Source organism: Lepidochelys kempii, chromosome 25 (assembly GCF_965140285.1).
Source record: "Lepidochelys kempii isolate rLepKem1 chromosome 25, rLepKem1.hap1, whole genome shotgun sequence".
Taxonomy (NCBI): Eukaryota; Metazoa; Chordata; order Testudines; family Cheloniidae; genus Lepidochelys; species Lepidochelys kempii.
This window is the reverse complement of record NC_136404.1, coordinates 14412575-14439649: the sequence shown is the minus strand read 5'-3', so window position 1 is coordinate 14439649 and position 27075 is coordinate 14412575. Positions and strand designations below refer to the sequence as shown.

Here is a 27075-nt window from a genome sequence, read left to right as displayed (position 1 = left end):
GGAGTCAGGAGCAGGCCAGGGAGATCAGCACTGGAGTGGTTTAGCCTCCTCTTAAACCCACCCGGCAGGGCCAGGCAGCCCATGCTGAAAGCACAACTCCCATGGCGGAGGGTCGGGGGGTGGCAGGAGGTGGGTTACGGGCGCAACTCCTGAGTTAAGAGCCTGGACTTACTCTGAAAAATGGACACAGCCTTAGTATTTCATTGCAGCAACTGGCTCCTAGTCACTTATCTTGAAGCTGGCAGGGAAGAGAGAAACTGCAGGAAGGTAACAGCTGTGTTAGTCTGTATTTGCAAAAAGAAAAGGAGGACTTGTGGCAACTTAGAGACTAACTAATTTATTTGAGCATAAGCTTTCGTGAGCTACAGCTCACTTCACGGTATGCATCCGATGAAGTGAGCTGTAGCTCACGGAAGCTTATGCTCAAATAAATTGGTTAGTCTCTAAGGTGCCACAAGTCCTCCTTTTCTTTTTGCAGGAAGGTAGGGGCAGTTAGAGGTCCACTAGAAACAAGCTGCCATTTAATTTGTGAAAGGGGAGAGTGGTGGGGGCCTCACTCTAGAGTGCCGCATCGGTGAACATCTCTGCTTCAGTTTCCCCAGTGGGCTGCAATAAGGCTTACGTATATTGAGCAGTGCCCCTTCCAGGACCTACATCATTCTACCCAGAGATGGAACGTCACACAGAGGCCTCCATCCCAGCCTCTCTAGCTGGAGGGGGCAAGGGCTGAGTCAGCCTTAGTCCAACAGGCCTGGTTATGTCCTCTGGGAACCTGGGGCCCTTTTCTCAGCACTAGCTGGGGAAGGGTCTCTACTCCTGGGTCAAGGCCCTACACAGAGGCTGATCTGCAAGGACCTCTCTTCAGGACAGCTTCTAATTCCCCTAAGTTAGGGCTTCTGCTGGGGCCTGCTGAAGTCTCTCAGGATCCAAGTTTCTCTGCGATTTGCTTTTCAGTCTGGAACCTGTCCCACCCATGAACGTCCTTCCTCTGTGTCCTTTGCTGGCGAGTCCCCCTCAGCAGCTTCCTCCTGAGAAGCCAGCTGTGGTGGAGATCTCTCTTTCATTGCTCTGGGGTCCTTTCTCTCCCCAAACTGGGAACTGCTGCCTTGTACCATGCCCAGGTGCGCCCCTGCTTAATTAGCTGCCTCCCAGGGAGTTAATTAGCCCCAAGTGAAGCTGGGTTGCCTCACTCCCTCTTGTGGAGCCTGTCAAAGGGGAGCTGAGCCCCTGAGCTGGTCAGAGGACTGGCTGCAAAAAGCTCTGTCCTTAAGGGAGCATGGTCTAGTGGGTAGAGCAGGGGACTAGAGTCAGGGCTTCTGGGTTCTAGACCAAGCTCTGAGAGGGAGCGTGGTCCAATAGCAGGTTAAAGCAGGGCACAAGGAATCAGAGACAAACTTCTTGAGTGACCGTGCGCAAGTTACTTCCCTGCCTCTGTGCCTCAGTTTCCCCATCTGTGAAACAGGGATACAACTACACACACCCCCCCGCCACTGGGGAGTGGGTTGTTATGAGGCTTAACCAAATACCAGGGTGCTTTGAGATCCTGGGTTAGATAGCACTACAGAAAGACTTGAAGAACCCAAGTACGTATCACTATAAAAACAATTTTTATGTTAAAAAACCCCCAAATCAAACCAAACGCCACAACACGATACAAAAGGAGACAGAGTCCAAAGGCAAATTCCCAAGAAAACGGTCTGAGAACAAAAGGAACTGGAGCCAGAATGATGATAAAAAAATAACCTCCCAGGCTGGGGACTAGTTTGACTCAGCGGCTCTGCCATAAGCAACTGCATCCATGTAGCACCCAATGCACCTCCCACAAAGGGTTAATCTCATGCCCTGAAATAGTCCACCAACCTTGGAGCAGGGTTGTCACCCCCCTCCCGATAAAACAAACTCTGCTTGGCCAGAAAGGGGGAAGACTACAAGCTTCTTCCATCCCTCCTGTGCACTAAACGAGCCAGCTGAAGAGTTGGGGGTTGGGGAGAGGACTAGGGCTTCCAAGAGGCCTCGGTGTCCTGCTGGCTCAGGCTCTGTGATGGTCAGTCCCAGATTTGGCACCGGTGGGAACTTCCAACCCTGCCCCTCAGCCAGCCGGTTTAGTGCAGAGGATTCAGGGACAAGCAGCAGCATCTCCACTCGAGGAGGGGGAGAGAGACGCAGCGTCACCTCCCCCACTCCAGTGTGTTAGGAGACAAAAGCAGCACTTGCTGCTCGGTCCACGCACCATGGCAGAGTAAGAAAAAGGGGAAGAGAAGGGTGGTATCCCCTGGATCTACCTCCCTTCTCCCCACAACCTGGTAACACTTCCCTTTAGTATCTTCACTGGCAACTGTCCAAGTCCTGGTTTGGTCTCCCCCACGGCCAGTGCCCAGAACAACGCTGAGATCCCACTGCCCTTCCCCTGCATACGCCGAGGCATGCAGACAGAGGTGTGTGAAAACAGACACGTGGGACTACATGGACAATGCCTGTCTGATGGCACCTGGTGTCCTGCCTACGTGTGCTCGTCTGTTGTGCGTCGGAGTCCGCGTGTGGATGCCTGTTTACTCGGCCTGTGCTGTGGATTTCCACGGGAGGTGGCCCGGCCACATGGACTACCTGGCTCACACGTCTGTGGGCACCAACACCCGGGGGCCTAGCCGCCTCCCCGCCGAGAGCTCTGCAGGGCTGGGCGGAGCGAGCGCTCATTTTGCTGACTTAGTGATGATGCGGGCAGAGAAGTCAAAGAGGTTCTTATTGATCTTCCTGAGCGTGCTGACTTCGTCCTCCAGCTCAGTCACTTGGATCTTCAGCTGCTCCTGGTCTCCCATCAGGTTCTGCAGGGAGAGGGGGGCAGAGATGGCTTGGAGGAGGGGTCTCGACTCCTCAGGCCTGAGAGGGGAAGAACTAGCAAGACAAAGTAACCAGGGTCTCCCCAAGATGACAGTAACCCCGCAAACCTCTTATTTTCTACCCCTCATCCCGAGTCACCCCCTAACCTTGTGCTGGGAGGGTTCCCAAGTTTTGGGGAACGTGTTTAACCCTTAGAAGCCTAGAAGCCTTAGGGAGCACCCCATGCGCCTGGCATAGCTGGAAGGAGGTACCCCCCATTTCATACCACCCTCCACTGCCATCCCTCGCCAAGCCCTGCTGGGGCCCCCAGGGGGGTGCGTGGGACTCACCTTTTCCCTTGTTGAGCACATCTGCGAGTAGAACCGTTCAGCCTTTTCCAAGTAGCTCTCCCCAGCCCCCTGCAAGGAAACACATTGGAGGGGTTGGTGAGGCGGATCCGGGCCCTCTCACAATGACCCATTGTCTTACCGTCCCCCAAACCCACTGTAGTGCCCAGAGAAGGTCCCCGCATCACTGACACCTGGCTGAGACCGACGGGCTCATCGGAGACCTCGCGCACACGGGCTGCGGCCAGGCAACACAGACACGAGCTCTCTCCTCTCGCTCCGCCGCCGGCTGAACAATGCCCACTCCCCCTGCTCCCCGCCCCATTCCCCTTGGTACATCCCCGAGATGAGAAGCAGCAAGGTGCTGCAGACTCTTCAGAGAGGAGGGGGGTGCGCGCACGCGAGCCATGCTAACCCCGTCTCCCTGCCACGCACCATCCTCCGCAGACAGTGGGTGGCAAACCATGCAGGGAGCCCCGGGTCCACACAGATGGCCCCAGGGAGGGGCCACAAACAGCGGCGTTACTATCCCTCTAGATCTCACTTCGGGCAGCAGGGACTTTTCCCTCCTTGTACTCAGTGGCCCCTTCGCTCCTTCCCAGGTGCGGAGTCCTCCATTTCCTGGTCCCCCCTTCTGTTCCCTGAGGGCTGGCGGCTCCCAACTCCTTCCAGATTGTGCTCTGGAGCCTGGCTACACGGCTACTTGCAGGCCAGGGAGAAGCCCGGAGTCAGATTTACACACCGCTCTCCTGTCCAGCACGAGAACTGCCCTTCCCCCCGCAGAATGACTGGGGAGGTGGTTTAAGGTCGGAGAGCTCAGATGCAATTTGCGACAGCAAGCCCCAGTGACACAGTGGAGCCGGGAGACATCGGCAGGGGGAAAGGGGTAGGCAATTGCCTACTGGTTACAGCAAGGGATTTCCCAGCTCTGCCACGGACTTGCTGCGTGACCTTGGGCTAGTCCCGAGCAGCCTGGTTTGCAAAGGTGCTCAGCTGACTTCCCTGGGCGCCAGGCCCCCACTGCTAGCGAAAGGCAGGCTGCATGCCTCAGGTCACCGGTCTCCACGTGTGCACAGGGCAGTGGCGCAGGGGAAGAGCTAAGGAGCGGCTGCGGAGGGCGATTACAACCGGGCAGGAGCTTGCCTTTGCCGAGCAGAGCTGCAGGGGATGCAGCATCTAGCCCTGACCCCGGCTCCTCTGTGTGTGTGCACGGGGCTGCAGCAGGGACAGCCTGTCAGGTAAGAGGTGCTGTCCTATTGCAGGACGAGACAGATGTCTCCAGCCCAGCAGGGCTCGCGTTGCTCCCCGCTGCCCGAACGAACACACACAGGGGGTGGGCTGGGCTGCCGGGGAGAGAGGTAAGAACGGGGCAGGGGTGCAAAGGGGGCACATAATGAGCCTGACTGTTACTAATATACATCCCTACAGCGCTGCGTGCGTCCCCCAGGTGGGCGCCAATCCCCGTCGTCACTGGAGCACGACCACGCCCAGCGTGACCCTCCCCGCACGACAGTGGAAAGTAGGAAGGACAGATTACTGCCAGCGATGAGAGCACCCCCTACAGCACAGCACCTCCGCGTGCTCTGCTAGGGCAGAGGGTCAGCGCTGATTTCAAAGGGGGATCCCGGCTGTCACCCCCACAGCTCCCAGCAACACAGCGCCCCCCAGTGCTAGGCTGAGGCACTGAGGTCAGCACAGCCTCCAAGGGATGCGCCCCCCACCCTGCTCCCAGCAGCCCTGTGCCCCTCATGTGCTGGGCCACTGGGGCCAGTGCTGACAGAGGGAAGCCAACCCGTCACCACCCCGTCCTGCAGCACTTGGCATCACTCATGTGGTTACCGACCTGGCTTGACGCTGCTTTGGGGTGATCAGATGTCCCAATTTTACAGGACAGTCCCAATATTTGGGGCTTTATCTTATATGGGCGTCCATTACCCCCACCCCATCCCGATTTGTCACCCTTGCTAGCTGCTCACCCGCCCCTGTGTGATGAGCTTCAGGGATCAGATGAGATCACCGCAGTGGCAGATTCCCACAGCACTACGGCTCCAGCGGGCGACCGTAACAAACTGGGGAGCAAGGATCTCTACCGCCCTTGGTGACGTGACTGTGCAGAGGTGTGGCTGGGGGTGGGGGGGAAGAGGAAGGGGACCTACGCTGGCCCTGCAGGGGTCTGGCACCTTCTCCTTCCCTCCTGTGTGCTGCTAAGCCCTGACACCCCAGGGTTTCATGGAACCTGAACCCTTCTAGCAGAAAGATAAGCAGGGAGCAGGCGACACAAACCATCCTCTACCCAGGCTGGACAGAGGCTCCCTAGCCCCCTGCACGACATGACAGCGCAGCCCCAGCTGAGCCATAGCTCGTTCCTGGATCCCTTTCCCACCTTCTAAAGCCCCTCTCCCCTTCACCAGCAATTAGTTCAGAGGAAGCTGGCATGGTGCTAATTAAGCCCTTTCTGTGGGTGGGAGAGAAAGATAAGGGTTCTCTAATTCCCCATCCCACTGAGACAGGAAGAGCTCCAGCTTCTCAGCCACAATCAGTTAATTAGAAAGCTCTTGAAAGCCAGCAGTTCGTTAGGACACCTGGGGACAGTAAAGAACCTTCAGCCAAGGTCTGCGTAAGACGAGGGGTGGGGCAGAGCAGCTGGGCTCCTTCATTCTGCATGAGAAAGGGGGCATCTCACAGGGCAGATTGATAGGAGCTCAGGGGCTTGTTCCTGGGACAAGCTACCAGGTGCTACACCCCAAGTGCCCTGTCCCCCTGCCACTGCTCTGACCACTAGAATCTTACTCCCCTCCCAGAGCCATGGAGTCCTGACTCCCAGCCCCCTTAGCTCTAACCTCTAGATCAGCCTGATTTATCCCATGGCCAGTCCCAGGGGTGCTGGCCGTGACATGGGGAGTTTGAGGCCGTTCCAATCCACTGTACAGGAGTACGGTATTCTGTAAACTGAGTGCCCATCAGGTCTCTCTGCCCACCTCTGCTGTGCCAGAACAAGCTACCACCCAATAGCATCAGCTCAGCTGGGACCAGCCACCTGCTTCTGCTCTGGCTAGAAGGCTCAATATCCATGCCCCCCCACCCCAGCCCATTCCTCCCTCCCAGGCCAGACGCTGGTGCCGCTCGCTTCTACCTGCTGGTGGAGGCCGAGGCGCACCGTTACCCCCTCGGCTTGCTGATCCTCGCTGCTCTCGGTCCCGTGCAGGTGTTTGCTGAATTTGGGCAGCGGCACGCCAGGCTTGCTGTCTGGGTTAAACATGCTGGCTCGGGCCAGTGTGATGAAGGCGTTTGTCACCGGGCCTGGGGAGGAGGCAAAAGGAAGAGCCGGTCAAGTTTACACAGTGCAGATGCTCACAGGTCACCTGGGCGGCTCAAGAAATGAAAGGAAGGGCTGAGTGGCGGCCCGGATGCCTGGGTTCTCTTCCTGGCTCTGGCAGGGAGCATAGCCTTGGGCTTAGAGCAGCGGATCAAACCTGGGGAGCCACCTTAGTGACCCAAAAGCGCCAGACGCAGGACTCAGCGGGGCCTGCTCGAGGCAACGCGTGGTGCAGTCCGAGGGGTGTTGGACGACCCCGCAGGGGGACAAAGCGGCCCCAACCTGTTCACAAAGCCCAGGGAAGCACTCCAGTTGCAGAGGAGTTTGGCTCATTGAAAGGAGGCTGAAAGTGCTTGGGGACTCTCCTGCTCTGTCACCCCATCAGCTCTCTCCCCAGGACTTGCTGTGATGTGGGGAGGGGGTCTTGTGCCCCACAAAACAAGAGAAGAAAGCAGTGGGTGGCCTTTGTCTGGAACCAGTGTGCGCGCCAGGGAGAGGGACTCAGGCCTCAGCAGCTGGAGATTATGGGGTTACAGAAGCTCTACCCTCCAGTGTCAGCATTGCAGAAGACCCAGCTGGGGGTGGGGTGGGGAGGGAAGAGTAGGAGGGGAAGGCTGGAGCCAGTAAGGGATGCATGCAGCAGGGCAGACTGGTGACCCTACCCCCCCGCACATGACCCCTGAACATCCACAGCAGTTTCACAAAGGAACCAGATTAGCTTCCAAAATCCACCAGGACACCGAGGAAAGTCCCGTCCCTCCCCCCCCGCAGCAGACCAGATTTGCTTCCCTCTGCTGCTGCACATAGCAGGGCCGGACCTAGGGCCCCCTTCCGGGGGGGGGGGGGGGGCAGCCCTGGCAGTCGCTATTTAAGAACCAAGCAACCTTCCAGGAGTCAGGGCCTCGCTAGGCCCCTGGAAAAGCTTGGATCTGAGAAGTTAAAGTCGTAAGACTCTGGCTAGTGTCAATACTTTGGTTTGACGTACAATGTAGACACAGGACAAAGCCTGGACACACTTGGGCTGTCAGTAACTTGGGGACCCTGAAGATCGGGGTAGGGAGGAGGGTAAATGTCTCCTCCCCCCACCCCCGCCGTAGAGCCGGGCCTTGCAGGTGCAAGATCCCTCTGCAGACAGGAAAGAGCACCTAGCCCCTCTCCCGCCATGGGCTCCGGAGCCCAGAGTGCAGCGGGCCAGCTGTCCTCTGCAGAGCGAGCCATCCATCACCGGGCTGCGTGACGTGGAGTTAACGAGCGCTGTAATTACTGCTTTTACCCACACAGGAGACTGGTTTCCATCAGTCCTCCTGCCCCAACGCCCCCCCCGCCCAACACACGCGCACAGTCACTGCATCCATCACCCAGGCAAACACCCTTCCAAATCCTGCCTCCACAGCCCGGAGGGCTCCCCTATGCACCGGAGTAGCAGGTGTGAGCACCTGGGGGTGGGGCAGGGCAGGGGCACGTGCGGGGCCAGAACACCACAGCAGTAGCTAATAAAAAACAAGCTCTGTGCGGTCCCCCCCCCTCACTGCTCCACGCAGCTCGATAGCACCGGGCAGGTAGGGGGGGATTCAAGGAGGAGAGAGACGTTCCCAGCTGAGTGTGGCAGGCCAAAGGAATGAACGAAGGCGGCTGCGGATGGAAGGAAACGCAGAGGAGAAGGCTCTTGCGCCAACAAAGTGGCGGATGAGGAAGAGGCAGAGGGAACAAGGAGGGGAGCAGATCAAGACATGGCCCAGGAAGGTTCTTGCCAGTTTTGAAGTGGGTCCTGGACTGAACGCTACAGTGGGTCTCCCGCCCAGGGGAGGAGGGCTGAACATCCACTGGGGGCAGTACGATCATTGGGGGGTGGGATGTTGCTCCCCAGTGCCATCCCCAAACCCAGGCTGATCAGAATTCGCCATGGACTCTGGCCCAGCTCTCAGGGGGACACAGCCAGGACTGGCTCTAGGTACCGGGGGACTGGGTAACTGGGGAGATGGTGTACCCAGCAGCGCTGTGGTCTAGACACAGCAGGAGAGTTAAAGGCTCTGCCTCTCAAGCTGGCCTCCCCGTGCCAAGCGCTGCTCTCCAAAGCCACCCTCTGCCACGAAGATACTTTTTTAAAATGTTGCTCCCCCCTGCAAGCTAACAAACTTTGAAAGCATCCATTAGAGAGATTAGCCCTGGGGTCCCCAGCAGGTCAGGCATCTTCACAGGAAGGCAATTAGCAAGGAGCGCCAAGAGACCACAAGTCCCCAGAGCCGTCATAAATGATCCCAACACTCCGGCACTGTGCCCAGTCCCTGTTCCCTGCGCCAGAGTGCTGCAGAGCCTGGTACCCGCCGGTCCCCCTCGGCATGGGAGGAATAGGAGAATCCTTCCCAGAAGCATTTAGTAACGGACGTATCAGCTCTTGGCCAGCTAGCAGCTTCCTGCCAATGCGGCCACAGGAACTCGGTCGAGTAACAATAAACGAGATGACTTACCAGAACACTCCCTCAGACGTGCTAACAACCGGAGCCCCTAACCCAGTTCAGTCTCCCCCGAGTCCCCGCTCAGTGCTTTAGCCCCACCACCGCCCCCCTCCTCAGGTCTCAAAGTGCTTCACAAAGATGGAGCAGCTCCATTTTACAGATGGGGAAACTGAGGCACTGGGTGGGAAAGTGACTCGTCCAGGGTTGCACAGGGAGTCAGTGGCCACACTGGGAACAGAACCCAGGCGACCCGGCTTCCAGTCTGCCACCCTCCCTGCTCCATCACACTGCCCGCTTTCTCCATTCCCAACTCCTCTGCTCTCGCCCTGTGCAAAGCCCAAATTCCACCGCCTGGGCCTGTCAAGACGAAGGTTGCCCAGGGATGTTTCTCCAGATCTGATGCTGCTCCCCCTAAGGCTAAGGCATGGGGCTCAGTGCCAGAGGAGCCATGCTGGCTAGCCCAGCCTGGAGTCACAGCTCATCAATCAACACCAGCTAGCACCAAGTACTCAGAGTCCATCAGTCCACCCAGCCTGCCAGGGACGAGCAAACCTTGCAGGAAAGCCTCCTTTGCCTGCCCGCGCCATGCAGGATATTGGCATAACAACCTTGGTCATCTCTAGCTGGGAGCAGCAGGCTCATGCCGGCCCCTGACTCCTCAGATCTATTTCCAGCCTCCTCTGGGGTTTGTCTCTTGTACTTCGCTCTCCATCCTGGCCTGGGGGCAGCTCTCTCCTGCCCTCTGCCTGGAGAGCATCATTCACCCAGCGGCTCTAGCCCAGAGGTCACCAGAACATCAGCTACTGGCCCCAGCCACGTGAGCCAGGCCTGTGCTTGTCTCTACCCCTCGTGGGCAGGCTGCTGGACTGCAGGGTCAGAGCACCGGTTTACGGGATGGATCTGGGTCCTGAAGGCCTCTGGGCTGAGGGATGGCAGTGATCAGGGATGGGGAGAGACACACCACTGGAAAGTCACATGGCCTCGGGAACTGTAGCGGTGAATCCCGGCCTTTTAGTGGCACATCAAGCTCGCTCGGGCCATCTCCTGGGCAGATATAGGAGGAGAACGCCCAGGTGGGGCAGCAGCGCTCCCTGCACGAAATGCTCATCATCAGCTGGGTCTCCCCTTTATCCAGGCTCAAGCCTCTTTGACTGGGTGGGAACACCGGACAGGGGAGCAACTTGGGGCTGGGCTAGGAATAGCAGGGGCCAGCCTGGCTCCTGCCGGTTTCACCCCATCATTCCCAGTGCCCTCGGGAGCTGCAACAGGGGTGTGCAGGCTACGCCTGGTAGCTCCAAGACCCTCCCGCTAGGCCCTGCTGCCCCATGGCACGGGAGACTCTGCTAAAAGGAGGAGCAGCAGCAGCTGCCGCCCCTTCAGGACGTGGGACCGTAGCAGGCTGCACTTTCACAGCCTCCGAGGCATGTGGCAATTAACCCTCTCTCTCACAGTCCACCCACCCCACTCTAGCAGGGACCTTGGGGGGGGGGGGGGGGAGAGAAGAGAAGAGAGAACAATCCAACGTCTCGTCCTGCATGGCACCCAGATGGAGCAGGAAATCAAAGCCCTGCTGACATTCACCATCGATGGTACTTCAGTGGCCTGCATGGTTTCAACAACTAGCCTCGGCAGGCATTGCCCGCAGCTCCCCTCCAAAGGGGGGCTGGATTATCAAGCAGGGCTACAGATGAGGGGGGGCTGGCTAGCTAGGATAGGAATCCTCGGGGGGAGGGGGAAATCACCATTCACACCTACCAGCCTGCTAGCAACAAGCCCATCGACACAGCCTGGGCTGGCAGCAGCCCCAATGTGTCACGCTGTAGGGAGGCTGCTAAGTGAAGTGCATTTGCTGGTCCCAGGTCACCCTCCTGTCCATCCCCGCCCGCCGCCGTGTTTCCCCGAGAGCACGGAGAGCGTGGAAATGAGCTGTAACGGACCATGGCAACCTGGAGCAAGGACTCAGAAGACAGACACCCTCACAAGAAGGCAGGGGAAGGGGAGATGCCTTCTTCTCTAGCCACGTCCCAGTACAAAGACACTTGGGATTAGCATCCTCCCACACACTTGGGTGACTCTGGAGAGGACGGATGGTACGAACCCGGCCCACGTGCTGCCAAAGCCTTGCCATGCAGCAACCCACCTGCTACTCCAGTAGGGCATGTAAGCCTCACCACGGAGCCCCCGGGTGTATTCGCATGCCAGAGTCACAGCCTGGCTCCAGGAGCCAAAAGATCTGCACCCCATGTGGGCGGAGCTTGCAAAAACAACATTACCCCTTCCCTCCCCGACCTGATTCCTCTCTCCACCTGTAAACTTGCTGTGGGAGCAAGGGGGTTAAGCCTCCCCTAACCCCACAGCAGTAGGTTGAGGTCTCTGTATGAGGAGGGCTCAGCTCAGATGGTCTCACGCAGGGAAAACCGGTGCAAGCCATTTGCTCTTGGCTCGCTTTGCTAGGCTCTGCAGGGTTGCATGCCAGGGAGGGAGGGGTGCGCAGGGTCCCGGTCACCTTTGTGATTCACTGTCCGCAGGCACTGCTTGCTCTGGATGTCCCACAGCCGGACTGTTTCGTCGTGCGAGCCGGAGAGCAGCAGGCTGCCGTCCGTGGAGACGGACAGACAGGTCACCTGGTTCCTGTGGACAGAGGGACAGCGGTGAGAGACCACAAGGGCTTGACTGGCTGCTCGTGGCCAGTGGGTTACGGAGACACAATGGGGGACACAGGGACTGGTCTGGAGGTAGAAGAGAGGAGCAGGGTTGAAGTGGCCACAGGCCACCCCACTGGCTGGCCACCTCCACTCCTGGTAGGTGGGCTGGCCTTGCAGTCCAACAGCTGCACAGTAGGATCCAAGCTCCTCCTTCCTGGGGTTGGAAGCACATCAAGGTGCCTCCTAGTTCCGCTCTCTGGCTAATGCAAGGAGTGGCACTGATGGCCGGGAGAGACCAGCATCCGCTGGGTCACCGCGGCCTGGCTGGGGCACAGGCATGGAAAGAAAGGGGAGGTCACTAATCAGCTACTGACTCAGGCGGGGAGCAGCAGTGACAGGAGCCCCTCCGCCATACACCCCAATGCCTGCCCATCATTCACGGCAGACCCTGGGGTTGCTGAGGCTCCGCCCTCATCCCCTGACATGCCCTGCCCAGTCCCTGCATGCTCCACTGCCTCTTCTCCCCCATCTGAGGAGTTCAGCGGTGGTGCGAGCCCCTCGTCAGTGCTGTGCCAGGCCCGGCAGGCCAGGGACCCTGGACCTCCTGGCTCTGCAGATCACAACTGGGCAAAGAGTTGGTTTAACAACAAAAATCATGGAGCTGGCATGACACGTGCTGTGCCTCTCTGCTTGTGGGAACAGACCCCACATGGCCCAGCTGCTCCCCGACCCCTGCTCTACCCACTCCCCTCCCAGACCAGGAGTCTGGAATGCCTGTTCCACTCTGCTGTCTAAACACGAGGCCACACCCCTCCCAGAGCTGGAAATAAAATCCAGGAGGGCCTCGCTCCAGGTCCTCTGTGCTAGCTACTGAATTGCACTCCCTTGCAGAACTGGGCACAGAACCCAGGAGCCCCGACTCTCAGGCTTCTCTCCACACCACTAGACTCTCCTGCTCCCAAGATCATCCCTGTTTGAAGAGCAGGCCCCGAGAACTCCCTGTCCTCGAGCAGCAGTACAATGGCTGCAGTACAACTGCCCTTCCCTGGGTTATTTCTCATCTGGAATTCATCTCTGTGCGCGGAGCTTGCGGCTCCCCGCAGAGCTGCGGCCTCTGCAGGCTCGCAAGAGCCATTGAGGGAAGAGGAGGCGGCTGCCTAAAATCACTGGCGTGGCCGAGTGCTAGGGAGCTGGCGCTGGGAGCAGGAGGGTGCTCTTAGAGACAGAGCAGCTGCAAGAGCCACGCCTCACCTGTGCCCCTTGAAGATCTTCCCACTCTCCCGCTCCGACTGGAAGGCTCGGTCTCTCTGAACAGGCTGCAAGAGCCAAGGAAGGAGAGAGAATTAAGAGGAGAATCAGCCTGGCCTCTTTTCCCCCGCGGAACTGTAAGTGCCTCTCTGAAGCTCTGCGCAAGGGGAGAGCACGACAGACAGAGCTGGATGTGAGCCCCTCCCAGATCTGACCCCAAAGCGGCCCCGAGCTCATTTCAGGCCTTGGGTTGCTGCAATCCTGTGTCGGGACGGCGAACACCACGACACAGTGCAGCATCCCCTGGGGTTACCGCATGGGACCAGTGCGGACAGGGGGCCGAGCAGGGGAGACGGAGCAGCCTTAGCTCCATAATCCATTGTCCCTTGAATCAGAGTTCTCCCCCTTGCAGGGCCGGCGGAGTCTGAGCCCGGGAAGTGGAGGCGAAGGGATGTGCTCTCCTCTGGAGCAGGGAGGGGGCCCAGCAGAGGGCAGGCAGACAGACACACGCCCTGGGACACCCACCTGGCAGGACACCCGCCCAGGGTAGCCAGTGCCCAGTTGGCCCCTCCTAGGTCACTCACCCAGGCACAGAGGTCGACCTGAAAGATGGAACCGTCCATGCCACCACAGAACATGTGATACTCTGAGAGATCAAGGGTCACTGCCATGATGCCCACATCAAAGAGGACAGAGAGCAGGAGCTCTCCGGAGGAGATTTCCCAGAGCTGGGGGGGAGGGAGGGAGAGAGAGACAGGACAGGCGGACAAAAGGGTTAATTGCTTAGGAACAACATTATTATAACATGGTGTCCTTCCTTAGCACCTTCCAGCAGGGCGTGTCTCAGCACTTCACCAGTATTCACTAACCCACCTGAAAATCAGAGCAGCATCGCCCCCATGCTACAGATGGGGAAACTGAGGCACAGACCCACCAGCCCAAGGTCACAAAGCAAGGCAAAGTAAGGAGTACTGACCAGCCCTATTCTCCTCTCTAGACAACACCACCCCAAGGATACAGATGGGACCCAATGCTGCTCAACACAGGATGGTTACCCAGCCCCCTGCCTTCCCCATCCCCCTCCCTTCATCCACTTCCAATTAAGCGGCCTGATCGGTCCAGGCTCCCTCTTTTATCTATGCTCTAGAGCTGTCTTCCTTTCCCAGATGCTTTTCATTCTCCCCAGAGATCACCTTCCAAGAGGGGGAGCTTTGCCTAGCGGTCAGACCACAAGGCTGGGCATCCCAGCTGCATCGTAGCCTCACTGCATGGCTGGACAAGCCCCTTAACCTCCCTGCCTGTAAAACGGGGATTATATCCCATGGCAGCTTCCCCTCCTAGGGACCCACTGGGATATTTTAATGTCCCATGCTGGAGCTGACCAGGCTCAGAGGGGCTGGCCCCCGTACTGCAGCCTGCATGGCTCGGTGCTCCTGCCAGATGGAGCGATTGCCAGCTGGGTACAACGCAGAGGGCTCTAACCAGGCCCCTCCCCGGAGAGCAGGGAAGCTGCCAAGCACATGACGACATCAGTTTGAGGCGACAGAATAGCTGCTAATGTTCGGAGGAGAAACCCCATTAGGACGGGCAGGTCTGAGTCACCGGAGAGCGTGCCAAGGACCTGAACTGACTGCAAACGGTACCCGGAGGCTCAGCCACAGCCCCCGGAGAGAGGCTCGAGCTTAACCCTTTGGGAGCCGCACATGCCCTCCAGGGCACCTGTTCGTTTGGCCAGCCGCACGGAAGCCACGGTCCAGGACGCCGGGGCTGCCAGCTCCAGCCCTTACCTTCGCCGTCTGGTCGAGGGAGGCGGTGGCCGCTCGAGCCAAGGGGCCCCCGAAGCCACAGGACAGGTCTGTTATGGGCAGGCTGTGTCGAGACCACACGTGGCGGGGCTCAGGGATCTGGGAGTGCTCAACCTGCAGTGTGCTGCCACGGGGAAGAACAGAGCAAGGGCGGGGGGAGGAGGTTAATGCAGCAGGGACAGTTCAGCTGCCACACGAGGGGGGAGCAAGGGCTGCGGTGGGGATGTAACTCCAGGGAGCAGCAATGCAGCTATGGGGAGAGCGAAGGCCCGGCTGCCAACACGCTGGAGAAAGGCCTGGGGCGATGGTTCACTGAGTGCTGGGGAGTAGTAACAGCGCCCCTCCAGCTCATTAAGCCAATGACAGTTTCCAAGGGGAGCCCGGGCCAGTTCCCCCTCCACCAAGAGGCCCTACAGGGATGCTCGTGGGAGCCGGGGAAGGGAACGAGTCTGCGGAAGAGCGAGCTTGGCATCGCGGAGATGCTATTTAACCTCAGCAAGGAGACCAAGATCAGAGCTTGCGACTGTCCCCAGCTCTGAAACGTCTCACCCGCGGCCTCCTCCCGCTTGCGCCACTTCGTGGAGCCGTCAACGGGCATCGCTCCACTGTCGCCCCCTTCCCCTCCCCACTGGACGTACTCAGATGTCTGGGGTGTTATAGACTCATCTGCCTCCCAAAAGCAGCCACAGCAGGATCCGTGCTGTTTGCCACGTGTCCCCGGATGGGGTCGGGTTAGGACGCTCAGGGACGGCAGCCCAGTCTTGTTTCCTGGATCTCGGCGCAGCAGAAGCCATCCTGCGACCAGCAACTGCTACTCCCCTACCCAATCCCAGCCCTCCCCTCCTCGGTGTCTGCACTAAGGTAAAGACAATTCACGCACAGCTGCTGCGTGCCCAGCAGCCACGCAGGGTCAGACTTGTGGACAGGGTTCCATGTTAATTACTGACATCCCCGCCCAGGGAGACTCACAGCCGCCAAGCGCTAGGCAGCTCCGGAGTGCGGTAGCGAGATACACGCCACGCAGCTCAGACCGCATGTCACACCCCTGCGACGGGCAGGTGGGACCCAGCCCACAGTAGGGGGGGGGGGGGGGGGACATGCCAGTCAGCACCAAAGCAGGTGTCCCTGACACAGAGCAGGGAAAGGTCTCCTATACGCTCCGGTGAACTTCACCCCCTTTCCAGCCAGGGTAGGATCGCTCCCTGCTGTATGAAGCATTTTCTCCATTAGCCATAAGAATCCTTTGAGATCTCTGATGAAGGCACTAGAGAAGGGCGAACACTTTATGAACATTCACTTATCAGCCCTCCCTTGGGCAGCCCTGGTACATGGCTCTATTTAGCAGACGGGGACAACCATGACACCAGACAGGTGAAGGGACTTACCAAAGGTTCCTGGCAGGTCAGTGGCAGAGCTGGGAACACATGTCTACAACCCTGTCACCCTAGCCCCCTACTGTAATCACTAGACCACACTCCTCTTCCAGAGCTCAGAACTGAACCCAGGACCCCCCACCCTGCTCCCTGAGCTGGAAAGAGAACCAAGGAATCCTGGCCCCCACACTCCTGTTGTAGCTAACTAGACCAGGCTTCCCTTGAAGAATTGGGACTATAACCAGGAGTCCCCGTCTCCATATACCCCTGATCTAGCCACTAGACAATGCTCCCCTCAGAACTAGGAATAGAACCCAGGCATCCTGTCTCCCAGTCCTCCTGTACCCTCATTACTAGACAGCATTCCCCACTCAGCGCTAGGAAGAGAATTCCAGAGGTCTGACTCCTAGCCCACGTGACACCAACTCAAACACGCACATGGGGTTACTGCATGTGTCTGGTTACATGGAGTGTGCTCCTTGGGAAGGGCCCCTTGACATAAGCAGTTTCCTCATACGCAGGAAATGGATACACCTTGCCAGGAAGTGCTAACCCTGCATGGGTGTTTCTGCATGGGTGTTTTCCTGCCTGCTGCTCCTTGGTTTCTATACGTTCGCTTTAAAGGACAGAACATCCCTGGTGGAACAATCGAGTGCAACCCCTCACCAGGGAGAGAGCGAACAGCATCTGGCCCGGCTCCTACTCTGCAGCCAGAGGCTGCTGCGGCAGTGATTTGCAATTCCTTCCCCACATCGCGTGGGAGCTCCCCACAGCCACGGCTCCTGCACTGGGCTAGACGGCGTCCCCGGGTGGGAGAACACTAGGGTGGAAGATGCCCACATTTCCACTGCTCCCCAGCACCAGTGGATGGAGACCCAGCCCCCACCCCGCAATGTGATGCTACCTGTAAAGGTTCCACACCAGGACCAGGCAGTCCTTGCCCCCCGAGAGGAAGTGACTGCTGTCGTCGGTAAAGCAGAGGCATGTGAGGTCTTGGTAGTGTCGGTTCAGGATGGCGAGGAGGTTCCCGCTGGAGACCTGGAAAGCAAGAGAAAATAAACATGTGAAAGCCCCTAGACTTCCCAGCCCTGGGAGCCCGGCTTCCTGCTCTCAGTCCTTACTGGCCTCGGAGCAGCATCTAAGAACCCCAATCAAGACCCCAGTGAGCTAGGTGCTGTACAGCCAAGCAGCAAAGAGGACAGTCCCTGCCCCAGGGAGCACACAGGCAGGATGCAACAGGTAAACGAAAGAGAGAAACAGCGTGTGTACACGCACAGCTGACCTTGCTTAGTTCATCTGTGGAGTTGAACTGGACCATGGCAGCTCGATGAGCTGGTATTTCACTTCTGGAGGCTGCCCTCCTGCACTCCCCAAACTAACCTGTCATTTTAAAAGGGCCATTCGCCCCCAGGGTTGCAAAGAGACCCTTTGAAACATGCCCGAGTGTAATCGACGCAGCGACATCTGCTTGAAACAAGAGTTTAGAGAGGTGAGAACCGTCCCCGTTAAGCTCAGCTGGATTAGACTCTGGAACCTACTGAGGTCAGTTAATATATCAACATTGTTACCTCTTTCTCTGCAGATCAAATGACAAAGAAACAGAAACTAACATATGATTCCCCCGCCACCACTAGCTTTTCTCCCTCGTTTATTGCCAATAAAGTTGGAGATTCAGGGCCCTGGGATGTTCCCACCAAGAATGGCCATGCCTCTAAAAATACACAAGTTCATTTTCCTGAGACCTAAATATCAATGCAGCTGAAAGAGGTGTTTTCTGATCAAGATTATTAGACATTTTTATTGCACATAAAATAGTAGGCGATGGGGCAAGGGTGCATCTCAGAGTTACCATTACTGTCCCTCTGGGTTAGGCTCCCCAAAGAATAAGTTGCACCCCAACCCTGGTTCCCTCTCCTTTGAGGGGGCAGTGGATGTCAGGAAGGAATTCCCCCTGCTCAGATTCTCTCTGAACTCATCCAGGCACAGCTAATTACCCATAAGGCTGGAGGAGCTGCGAGCCCACACAGGGATGCTGGACAAACAGATTTCTGGGGACATAAAGAGGGCAGCTGCTGGGATGAAATACTCACTTCACTCCCTCGCTCTCATTAAGTCCAGGTGAAAGGCCATCAAGGGCAGAGCCCTGACTGGGGCTTGGCGGAAACAGGACTTCAAAGAAACCGGGCATCAGCAGTTTTGTTCCTCTTCAGGGTGGAATTATTCCGCTTTCGCGGGCTGGCACGAGGGGGAAAGCCAAGCAGAGCTGTGCATCCACATAGTGAGGAACAGGTTCTGCTCTGGGTGACAGAGGGCTCAAGTTGAAGGGCTGGGAAGGATCGATCTTTCTAGGTACTTACCTGGCTCACAATCCTTAATGTACTGATTCTGCAGCAGGGCAGTGCTGCCGTTACCCCTGTTTTACAGATGGGAAACAGACACAGAAAAGAAAAGTGACTTGCCCAAGGTCATGCAGGAAGCCTGTGATGGAACTGAAGCTGGATCTCCCAAGACCTAGATTAGGCTAGCCCAGTGGTTAGGGCTCGCCTCTCTCTCTGGGTGGCTTAGACAGCCCAGCATCAGGTGTGAAACGCTATTCTCCCTGGGACTGGAGGGTCCATGCCCTGCTCAACCCTTCAAGGCAGGTGAACCGAGCACCATGTAGCCCATTGCGTTCTGGTGTCTCTGACGTGCCCTTACAAACCAAGATCCATTTGTTTTGCCTGCACATTAGAGCGCATACTTTTCATGGCAGTTTGTCCCCTGGTGTCTCTCCCCTACGCTGCTGTCTGTTGTGCTGGACTTGGCTCCATCTGAGAGGTGGCTGCATTTCAGCCAAGCTCCGTGCTCATCAGCATAAAGTTCTTTGGGATGCTCTGGGAGAAAAGGTTGCTCAAGGTATGCCCTCACACCCTGTGCTTTTCTTGCTGAAAGGTGACACTATCTGGGGGCCTGACAGGGAGGGAGCCACACAGAAGAGATAGATCCAGTTTCCAACTTGCTTTCAGATTTCTGCATAAAAAGAAGCCAAGCCATGATGAAGTGGAGAATAGATGGACTTGCCGTTAAGGCACGAGACTCCTGGGTTCCAGTCCCAGCTCTGGTTCTGTGCGGCCTCAGAAAAATCCCCTCCCCGTACCTCAGTTTCTCCATCTACATGATGAAGGAAAGACACTTTCCTATCTATCGGGGGTGGGGAGCGGTTTGTCAGGTGGAGTTAGTGGGTGCAAAGCATTTTGAGAGCACTGGTTGGAAAGGGCAGTATTTAGTCAATACAGCCAGGTAGAGAGCAGGTCACATCTTTCATAGAGCTCCTGTGCGCCCAGCATTCCCGACTCAGCACTTTGACTGAATTATTTTTATTGTACCACAAGCACATTTTAAAAGCAAAAAATCTGATAAATAAATATACAGCTGCTCAGACAACGAGGCTCAGAAACATCCCCTGGGATTGAGAGCTCTACAAGGTAGACGCTGTGCAGTTTAGCTCTGGGGCTTGGACCAAGTCGGGTCGCTTCCTAGGGCAAATAAGAGTTTAGCAGTTTTGGGCCTGGCATAACTACTACTAAAAAACGCTGCAATCATCAACACTTAAGGACCGAAAGAATCTTTGAATTCAAAGATCTCAAAGCTCCTAACACGGGCAGGCCAGCAGCATGATCCTCATTTTGACAACGGGGAAACGGAGGCACAAAGAGACAGGCTATGCCAAGGTCATCCAGCAAGTCAGCGGGCAGAGCTGGGAATAAAACCCAGGAGTCCTGACTCTTGACCCAGTTTATCCGGTCAACACTCAGATTGTCGGGATGATCAAAATGATTGTAGATTTCCCTTTAAGCTGTACCCCTACACAACACCTCCTACCAACCACTTTGGGTAGCTTCAGCTCAGAGCCCAAGGATGGAATGGGCCACAGGAAAATAAGCTCCCCTCTCACCTCTGATCCTGGGATGATCAGAGCCAGCCCGTACCTGTCACCAGCCCTAACTTCCCATACAAATATTAAGGGGGGGGGGAGGGGAGTACTCACCAGAGATGAGACCCAGCACCCTCTCATCGGGCTGCCTGCCGGGGCCCCTTTCTCCCCTTACATACAACATGGGGAAGCATCTGCCCACATAACTGGCTACGAAGCCCCAAAGTGTACCTGACAGCTTCTCACAGCCTTATGCAATAAAGCAAATGCCCTGCTAGAAAGGCAGCCTCTGCCCCCTTGTGGCACTTTCTTGTAAGTACACAAAGGTGGTTTCCAAAGCCCACAAGAGCGAAGGAGGAGGAATTCCTAAAATATTTGTAACTGGCCTAGAAAGTCCTCAGCCAGTCAGAGCACAGATAACGTGTAATTACTGATGCCTAATGGAATGGGACTTTTCAGTAACTGGACCATACACAAATCTCTGCATTTGGATTGGTTGCTGTCCCTGGAACTCAGTGCCAATTGACAAACACGTGCCTCAGTTTCTCCCCCTCAAGGACTGCTGGGTCCTTGTGCCTCCTTGGCGATTAACTGGGTTTAAAAAAAAAAAAAAAAAAGAATTTAAGTCCCAAAAATATTTAGTGAAACTTTCAAGCTGGCTCCCAGCTTAGCAGACAGTTCTGTGCCCATAACACACGGCACTCTTGGTTTTTGCACCTGCAGTGACTTGCCAGGGAAAAGGCATGAATGAATCAGAAGGCATAGAATGAAGGCCTAGGGCCTGTCTGAAGAATCAGACCCTTGGCACCAGATATTTCAGTTCACCGTTTCCTGAGCTAATGCACACCTTGGCCTTTGGAGGCAGAGCATGACCTAGTGGTTAGTGCAGGAGCTAGGCCTCCTGGCATGTACTGAAGACCCTATCATTGATTCAGGGTATTACCCTGGGCAAGCCCCCAACTCAATGTCTTAGCTCACAAATGGGTGTAATAGCCCCCCCCCCCCCCCCCCCGCAGATCCCAGAAGCACTGTGGAGTCTCATTAATAAAGTGTTTTGGATGAAAGGCATTCAAGAGCTCAGGCTGTGTTCATTTTGCCTACAACACAAGCTATCATCTATATAACCAAAGTACCAACGAGAAGTCGTCTCTTTATTAAGTGCCAACATGCTGAGGTTTGTACTCAACCGACAGTCCTTGCCCCTATGGGAAATGAAAGACGTAAACAAGGAACAAGCAACAAGATTGCTAGGGATTTTGCTGGTTTGGTTTCAACTCCCAAAGGGGTGAGAGATTCAGCTAAAAAGAAATTTAAACAGATTTTGGTTTCCCTTCTATCCTACCCCACAAGGTTTCTGCCACTGGAGGCGGAAGGGGTGTTGAAAGGAAAGGGATTTGAATACAATTCTGCTCCATTGATGGGGAATCCTGGAGGCTCAGCAGAAATGAAAGACGTAAACTGCACAATCATGCTCATTATAACAAATATTTTATTTTTCCAATATCCTATTGAACAAGCTTACTTCACTGCAATGATGTCAGCTGTTTACTGGGGTTTTTTTACCGATATGTGGTCTCATTTCTAACTCAACAGCCTATGCGGCTGCTTCCATGCAGCCCTAAGATTTCTTACCTCCCACAGATAGATGCTCTCAGCAATGCCTGCTAGGATGTAGAGACCATTAGGGGAAGCTGTCAGGCAAGTCACCAGCCCAGGGCAGATGATCTTCTGCTGGAGTTGATCCTAGGAGTACAAAGAATGCAAGGGGGCATCAGCACTTAGTGTGTGGGTAGAGATTCACTGGGGGTGGGATAGGAACTGGGAAGAGGAATTAAGCCCCAGATTTAACTCCAGTCCAGGCTGTTGGTGCATTCTGATCAAAGAGATGAAACAATGGACAAAACATGAATTCACTGTTGCTTTGTAAATATGTAAAATATGTAGCTAGAACAAAAGAGATTGCAGGAAAGCAAGTGATGTCCAATGGCATATGTGCAGTGTGGCCAACTCATAATCTGTGTAGAGATTGGGTCCCAAAAATTAATGCACCAGTCATAAAAGGTGTAGTACAATGTAAAATATAAGGTGGATGTGGCAGTCTGCTTTCAAATGTGTACATAAGCTAATTAATACTTTTATATTTTAGATGTGTGGTATACCTTGCATCTACCCTATGTGTAAGTTTAATCAGCTCCGGGTAATTTAATTGTATGTCAACAAAAAGCAGTAAAAAGTTCAAAGTCAAGCTGAATTCTTAATTTACTTGGTTTTGGTTTTTTTTGTTTTTTTTTTAAGTCTTGGATAAGGTCTCAGAGGCTATCCCAACATATGCCATAACAGGGAAACCATTGCTAACAATATCTGATTCTCACTGAGCCTCTCAACGTTTAACAAGTGTCCTTAATACATGGTTGGTTTCTCCGCCTGTACCACCGGAGTTTGCAGATGAAACAGAGAAAGGACAGAGGTGAGAAACAAGCAGAGTAGGAAGATGGAGCAGCACAATGAAGCAGGAGGAAGGTGAAGGACAGACAAAGGCACTCTCCACACTGTGGTTAAAATTGTGCTAGCAACAAGATTGCTAGGGATTTTGCTGGTTTGGTTTCAACTCCCAAAGGGGTGAGAGATTCAGCTAAAAAGAAATTTAAACAGATTTTGGTTTCCCTTCTATCCTACCCCATAAGGTTTCTGCCACTGGAGGCGGAAGGGGTGTTGAAAGGAAAGGGATTTGAATACAATTCTGCTCCATTGATGGGGAATCCTGGAGGCTCAGCAGAAAGCAGCCCAGAGGGTAAGGAGATCATAGAAAAATTAAAGAACCAAAATAATCCAAGCCCACAGATTGATGAATGGGTCTAATGCTGCCTCCTGGTGGATGCTCTTCTCTAGCTCTGTGGAGTAAGGGAGCCGATGGAAGCGCAATAAACCCTGGGATGGGAGCGAGGAAGTGGCTGTGCATGAAGATATTTGGGCTGGTTGATATCGTGCTCTATAGCTCAGCTGAATGGGAGTGACAAAGGACAGGAGACTCCAGATTTGGGGCAGAGGGTTAGGCCTGTGACATTCGGCTGTCTCATCCTGAAGGCTGATGAACATAAACACAACCTGCAGCCAGCTGGGGCTTTTCTGTGCGGGTTGGTGAAGTGGGGGGCAGCTAGGTTTGAGCAAGTGGAGCCCACATTTTTGGCTGGAGTGCAAGAGGCAGAGAGTGGAAGTTGGGGGACAGGAGTCCTCAGGCTCAGGAGAAATCTCTCTGGTACGTTTCACAGCAACTCCCACACACCAGAGAACTCTCCAGCTATGCTGGGAATTATCAGGGGTCCCTGGGATACCCCAGGGTGGCAGTCCCTGATACATTTTTCCACAGCTCTCCTGGGGATGTGGAGCAGATCCCAGCTTCGGGGAGCCCAGGCATCCTTCTCTAAAACTTCTGAGGGGGACAGGGTGGAGAGACTGCTGTTTTTCTCAGGATGCCTGGCCCTGGTCCCAGGCTGCCTGGAGGCTTTCTACACACCTTCAGCACGCTGTGTGGGAGGTGGGGCTCTTGGGCTCTTTCCTGGGGTGAGTCCCTGGTATCAGGGGGCCAACCAGAAACATGGAGAAGGGATGTCCTTACTGTCTTTCATGACCACTCATCCCAGCGCACTGGATGGGGGGGTCCAAATGAGGGCTTCCTGACCCAGAAGGTTCTTCAGGATCTTTTGAAGAAGTCCCAGTCCAGAGGAAGTGGGGGGGGGCGGGGGTTGCCCGTGCTCAAGCAGAGCTCTCTGTGGGGAGCTGCCACTTGCTGGACAAGCAAAAAGAAAAGGAGGACTTGTGGCACCTTAGAGGCTAACCAATTTATTAGAGCATCAGCTTTCCTGAGCTACAGCTCACTTCATCGGATAAGGCGTCTGGAAATGGGGTGTCTCTGGGGCTGCTCCTGACCCATGAAGGCTTCCACGGCCACTTGCTGGGGTTTCTTAGGAGCTTCATTTGCTGGGGGGGGGGGGCGCTGAGCTTGGAGATGGGCTGCGGGGCGGCACCAGAGGGGGACTCTGAGGTGGGCCCCTGACTGTGGGGAAGAGCTGGGGGGGGGGGTGGCAGGGAAGGGCTCTGAGGGGATCGGGTCCCGGAGGGGGGGGGGGCGCTGAGGCGGGCGAGGCCCGAGACGAGGGGGCTGATCGGGCCCGGGGGGGGTGTCCCGAGGGGGCTCCGGGGGGGGGGGGTCCCGGTACCTTTCTCTGCAGCTCCCACACGTTGATGTAGCCCTTGCCCAGCTGCGCCCCCAGCAGGTGCTCCCCGCCCAGCAGCGCCAGGCCCCGCGCCCCGCTGTTGCCGCCCCGGTAGCCGGGGAGCGCGGAGCCCGAGTGCAGCTCCCACACCGAGCAATTGCTCAGCGGCCCGGCGGCGTCCGTCACCAGCGCCACCTCCATGGGCGCCGCCATCTTCTCCGGTCCGCCCAGGCCGACGAGGGCGCCGCCGGCCTAAGAGCGGCCGCCGCTTGACAACGAGGCGCCGTCCGGCTAAGAGGAAGGGTGGCTCCGGCGCCTCGCTTCGCAGGAGCTGCGTCCGCCCACGTGCGGCTAGAAGCTAAGCAGGATGCAGCCGGTCCCAGCGGTGGATGGGAGACCCAGCGGCTGCGATGGGTTCCCCCAGTAGGGGGCGTTCTCTTGAAGTTAGTCTGATTTCAATGCGCTGGGGGGTGCTGCAGGCTCAGGAGGGGGTGCCGTGTGGCATGGGGTGGGGGCTCTCCTCTCCCTGTCACTGCAGAGCATGGCACCCCAGCGCTGCAGGAAGCTGGGGGGTGACTCAGCTGGGAACACGGCCCAGGCCTAATGATGCCATTCTTCAGGGGGTGGAGTGGTTGATGCTGCAGGGGGTGCTCTGCATTTGCACAATTTGACTTGTTTGGTGGGCGTCCCTGGGCCAAGCTCTTCCACGACTGTAGCGAGTCAGGGTTGATAAACTTAACTTCCACGGCTGGATAAAAGGGGTGGGTGCATTTTAGGAGAAGGCCGGGACCGCACTAAGGTGGATTCCTGCAGATCCCTAGTGTAACTAACTCACTGCTGTTCCAAGGGAGAGCCTGGGATCCCTGAATTTATCTTGTGAATTCCTACGCTAGTTTGCCTGCGTCGGGGCTAATGTTCCATCCACCTCCTCCCCAGCCAATCAATCTTCCTCCCCCTTTTTTTCCCTGCAGGCATCAGGATTTATTGACTACTGCCCACTGCCTTGTTTCACAGGTCAAAGGTCGCTCGCTCAGCCAGACCCTGAAGCTAAATCATATGAAGATGCAAGTGACCTTTACCTGGAATGAAGAGAGGCCGGTTGTGGAAATTATGGGACAGGAAAGAGTGTGAACTTCCCTTAATGGTTTCAACACTCGCGTGTATCAGGTTTCTCTTGCCAATTAAGACAAAGGCCTCTCCAATGTAATAATAATCCTCTTTTAAATACTTTACAAACCATGATCTTGCAAGTCCTCTGCAGGCAGCATGAGTCTCACAGTGGAGGGTTTGCTGCCATATATATCCAGCACCTACAGAAACACAGCCATGCGTGGGGTGCAGGGTAAGAGCCAATGCACAGCACAATGCACAGCGGTAGTGGCAGGAGGTGGAAATTTTGGCTGGGGTACTAAGGCAAATGGAACCTGCCGAGGGCTCATCAGTGTCACACACAACTCTGGGACCTTTAGAGTGTGCAAGGCTTTCATGTGAGACTCTAAACGCGAGGCCCAGTCTGCCCTGCATGGACGTTGCAGAACCGACGGGGCTTTGTGGAAGGTTTGTCCTGGTGTCTTTGGCTCAAGCTTCCCCTCCCTTTGCTGTCAGGGAGCATGTTTCATTGGGCGGGGGGTGGGGGGGGGCTGCATTTCAGTGGTGCTGTGTGGCTGTATTGTGTGCTAAGGGATCCTTCAGGAAGAGGAGGGCTCCCTAGGAATGGGAGCTATTGAGCGGTAGAGCTGAAAGCCTTGTACAAAGATGGGTCAGTATCACTATCTCCGTTAGATGGGAAAAGGGAAGTGCAGGAGGTGAAGTGACTTGCCCAAGGCTACACAACGAAGGCAGTGGCGTAGGGGGTAGGTTAAATTCTTGCCACAGGAATAAACCGAGTCGCCTCTGGAGCTTGGTGGCTGCTGCCCCTGATTAGCCCACCAGGCGGTGTTACAAGGTGAGCTCCAGCCCTCAGCCCCACCCTGTCCCTATAGCTCTGGGGATGGCAGCAAGGGGCTGAGTGCAGCATTTGGACTCCTTGGTGGCTGGAATCCTCCCCTGCTTCTGGATAGCTGCAGTGCCTGCCGATAGGACTCTACACTGAGCACAGATGGGCTGGAGTGGCCTCAGGTCGCCCAGATCAAGACTCTCTGCCAGCTGGATCGTCCTGCCCTACAGTCCCCTTTGGGAGCTGACCCCTCTCACACACCCCCTCAGGCCTTTTGAACGAGAATCAGCTCCCTGCTAGCCCACAGTTCCAACCCTTACAGTCAGGATTTCACTCGCTATTTCAATTCTTTAGGGGTTCTGGGCAATTTCTATAGAACCCTCTTGGATTCCTCCCTATTGGGTTTGACTGGGCCCGTCCTTAAGGAAATCACCCAACAGCACCAGCTGAGGCCTTGAAGAGAAAAAAGGACAAGCACCAAATTGGAGAGATTAGTAGGGACCCCCAGCTGGATTGGGTCCCCATTGAGATCAGGGCTGGAGCCTGGGAAAGGAAGGGTGAAGAGGTGGCATGGAAGGAACTTTCAGGGAAACCTTCTGTGTAGCTTTCCTCTGTGAGGGAGGCAGCCCGATCAGCAATTAGAGCAATAAACGGTGAGCCAGGACTCCTGGGTTCTATTCCCAGCTCTGACACTGCAGTCCAGGGGCTAGAGAAGGGAACTGGGAGCCAGGACTCCTGGGTTAAATTCCACTGCTGACCTGCTGTGGGGCTCAGGTCACCTCACTTCTGTGGGCCTCTGTCCCTTCCCTACCTCTGTAAAACGAAGCCGTAATCCAATTGTTTGCAAAGCCCTTTGAGAGCCACAGCTAAGTGCAGTCTTATCCCACCCTCCCTGGGTGCTCCTCACCCCCATACCCCACTCTGTGCCTGCTATAAAAGCCAGAGGCTCAGCCCCAGGGAAGGGATGAAGTTACTGTGCCCAAATAAAGGGGGAAGGAGAGTGGC

General features: G+C 56.0%; 1 protein-coding gene across 1 annotated transcript; it reads right to left on the bottom strand.

Annotated features, from left to right (window-relative positions):
• Window positions 1-1588: 1588 nt before the first annotated feature.
• On the bottom strand, window positions 1589-24407 carry WDR18 (WD repeat domain 18). The gene is made up of 10 exons (XM_073323792.2): window positions 24138-24407; window positions 21553-21663; window positions 16912-17045; window positions 14617-14758; window positions 13414-13557; window positions 12833-12897; window positions 11443-11567; window positions 6298-6464; window positions 3168-3236; window positions 1589-2822 (listed from the first exon to the last, which is right to left on the bottom strand). The coding sequence occupies exons 1-10, from the start codon at window positions 24345-24347 to the stop codon at window positions 2691-2693; spliced, it is 1299 nt and encodes a 432-aa protein (XP_073179893.1). The 5' UTR covers window positions 24348-24407; the 3' UTR covers window positions 1589-2690.
• Window positions 24408-27075: the final 2668 nt, after the last annotated feature.

What these genes read in the sequence shown, in the direction of transcription:
- WDR18 (XM_073323792.2), bottom strand. Translation starts at nt 24,347, where the DNA reads ATGGCGGCGCCCATGGAGGTGGCGCTGGTGACGGACGCCGCCGGGCCG. An exon ending in GCGGACAGTGAATCACAAAG is followed by an intron (nt 6,465 to 11,442) that starts GTGACCGGGACC and finishes CCTCCTCCCCAG; the next exon opens with GCCCGGTGACAAACGCCTTC. An exon ending in GCCTCGGCCTCCACCAGCAG is followed by an intron (nt 3,237 to 6,297) that starts GTAGAAGCGAGC and finishes GTTTCCTTGCAG; the next exon opens with GGGGCTGGGGAGAGCTACTT.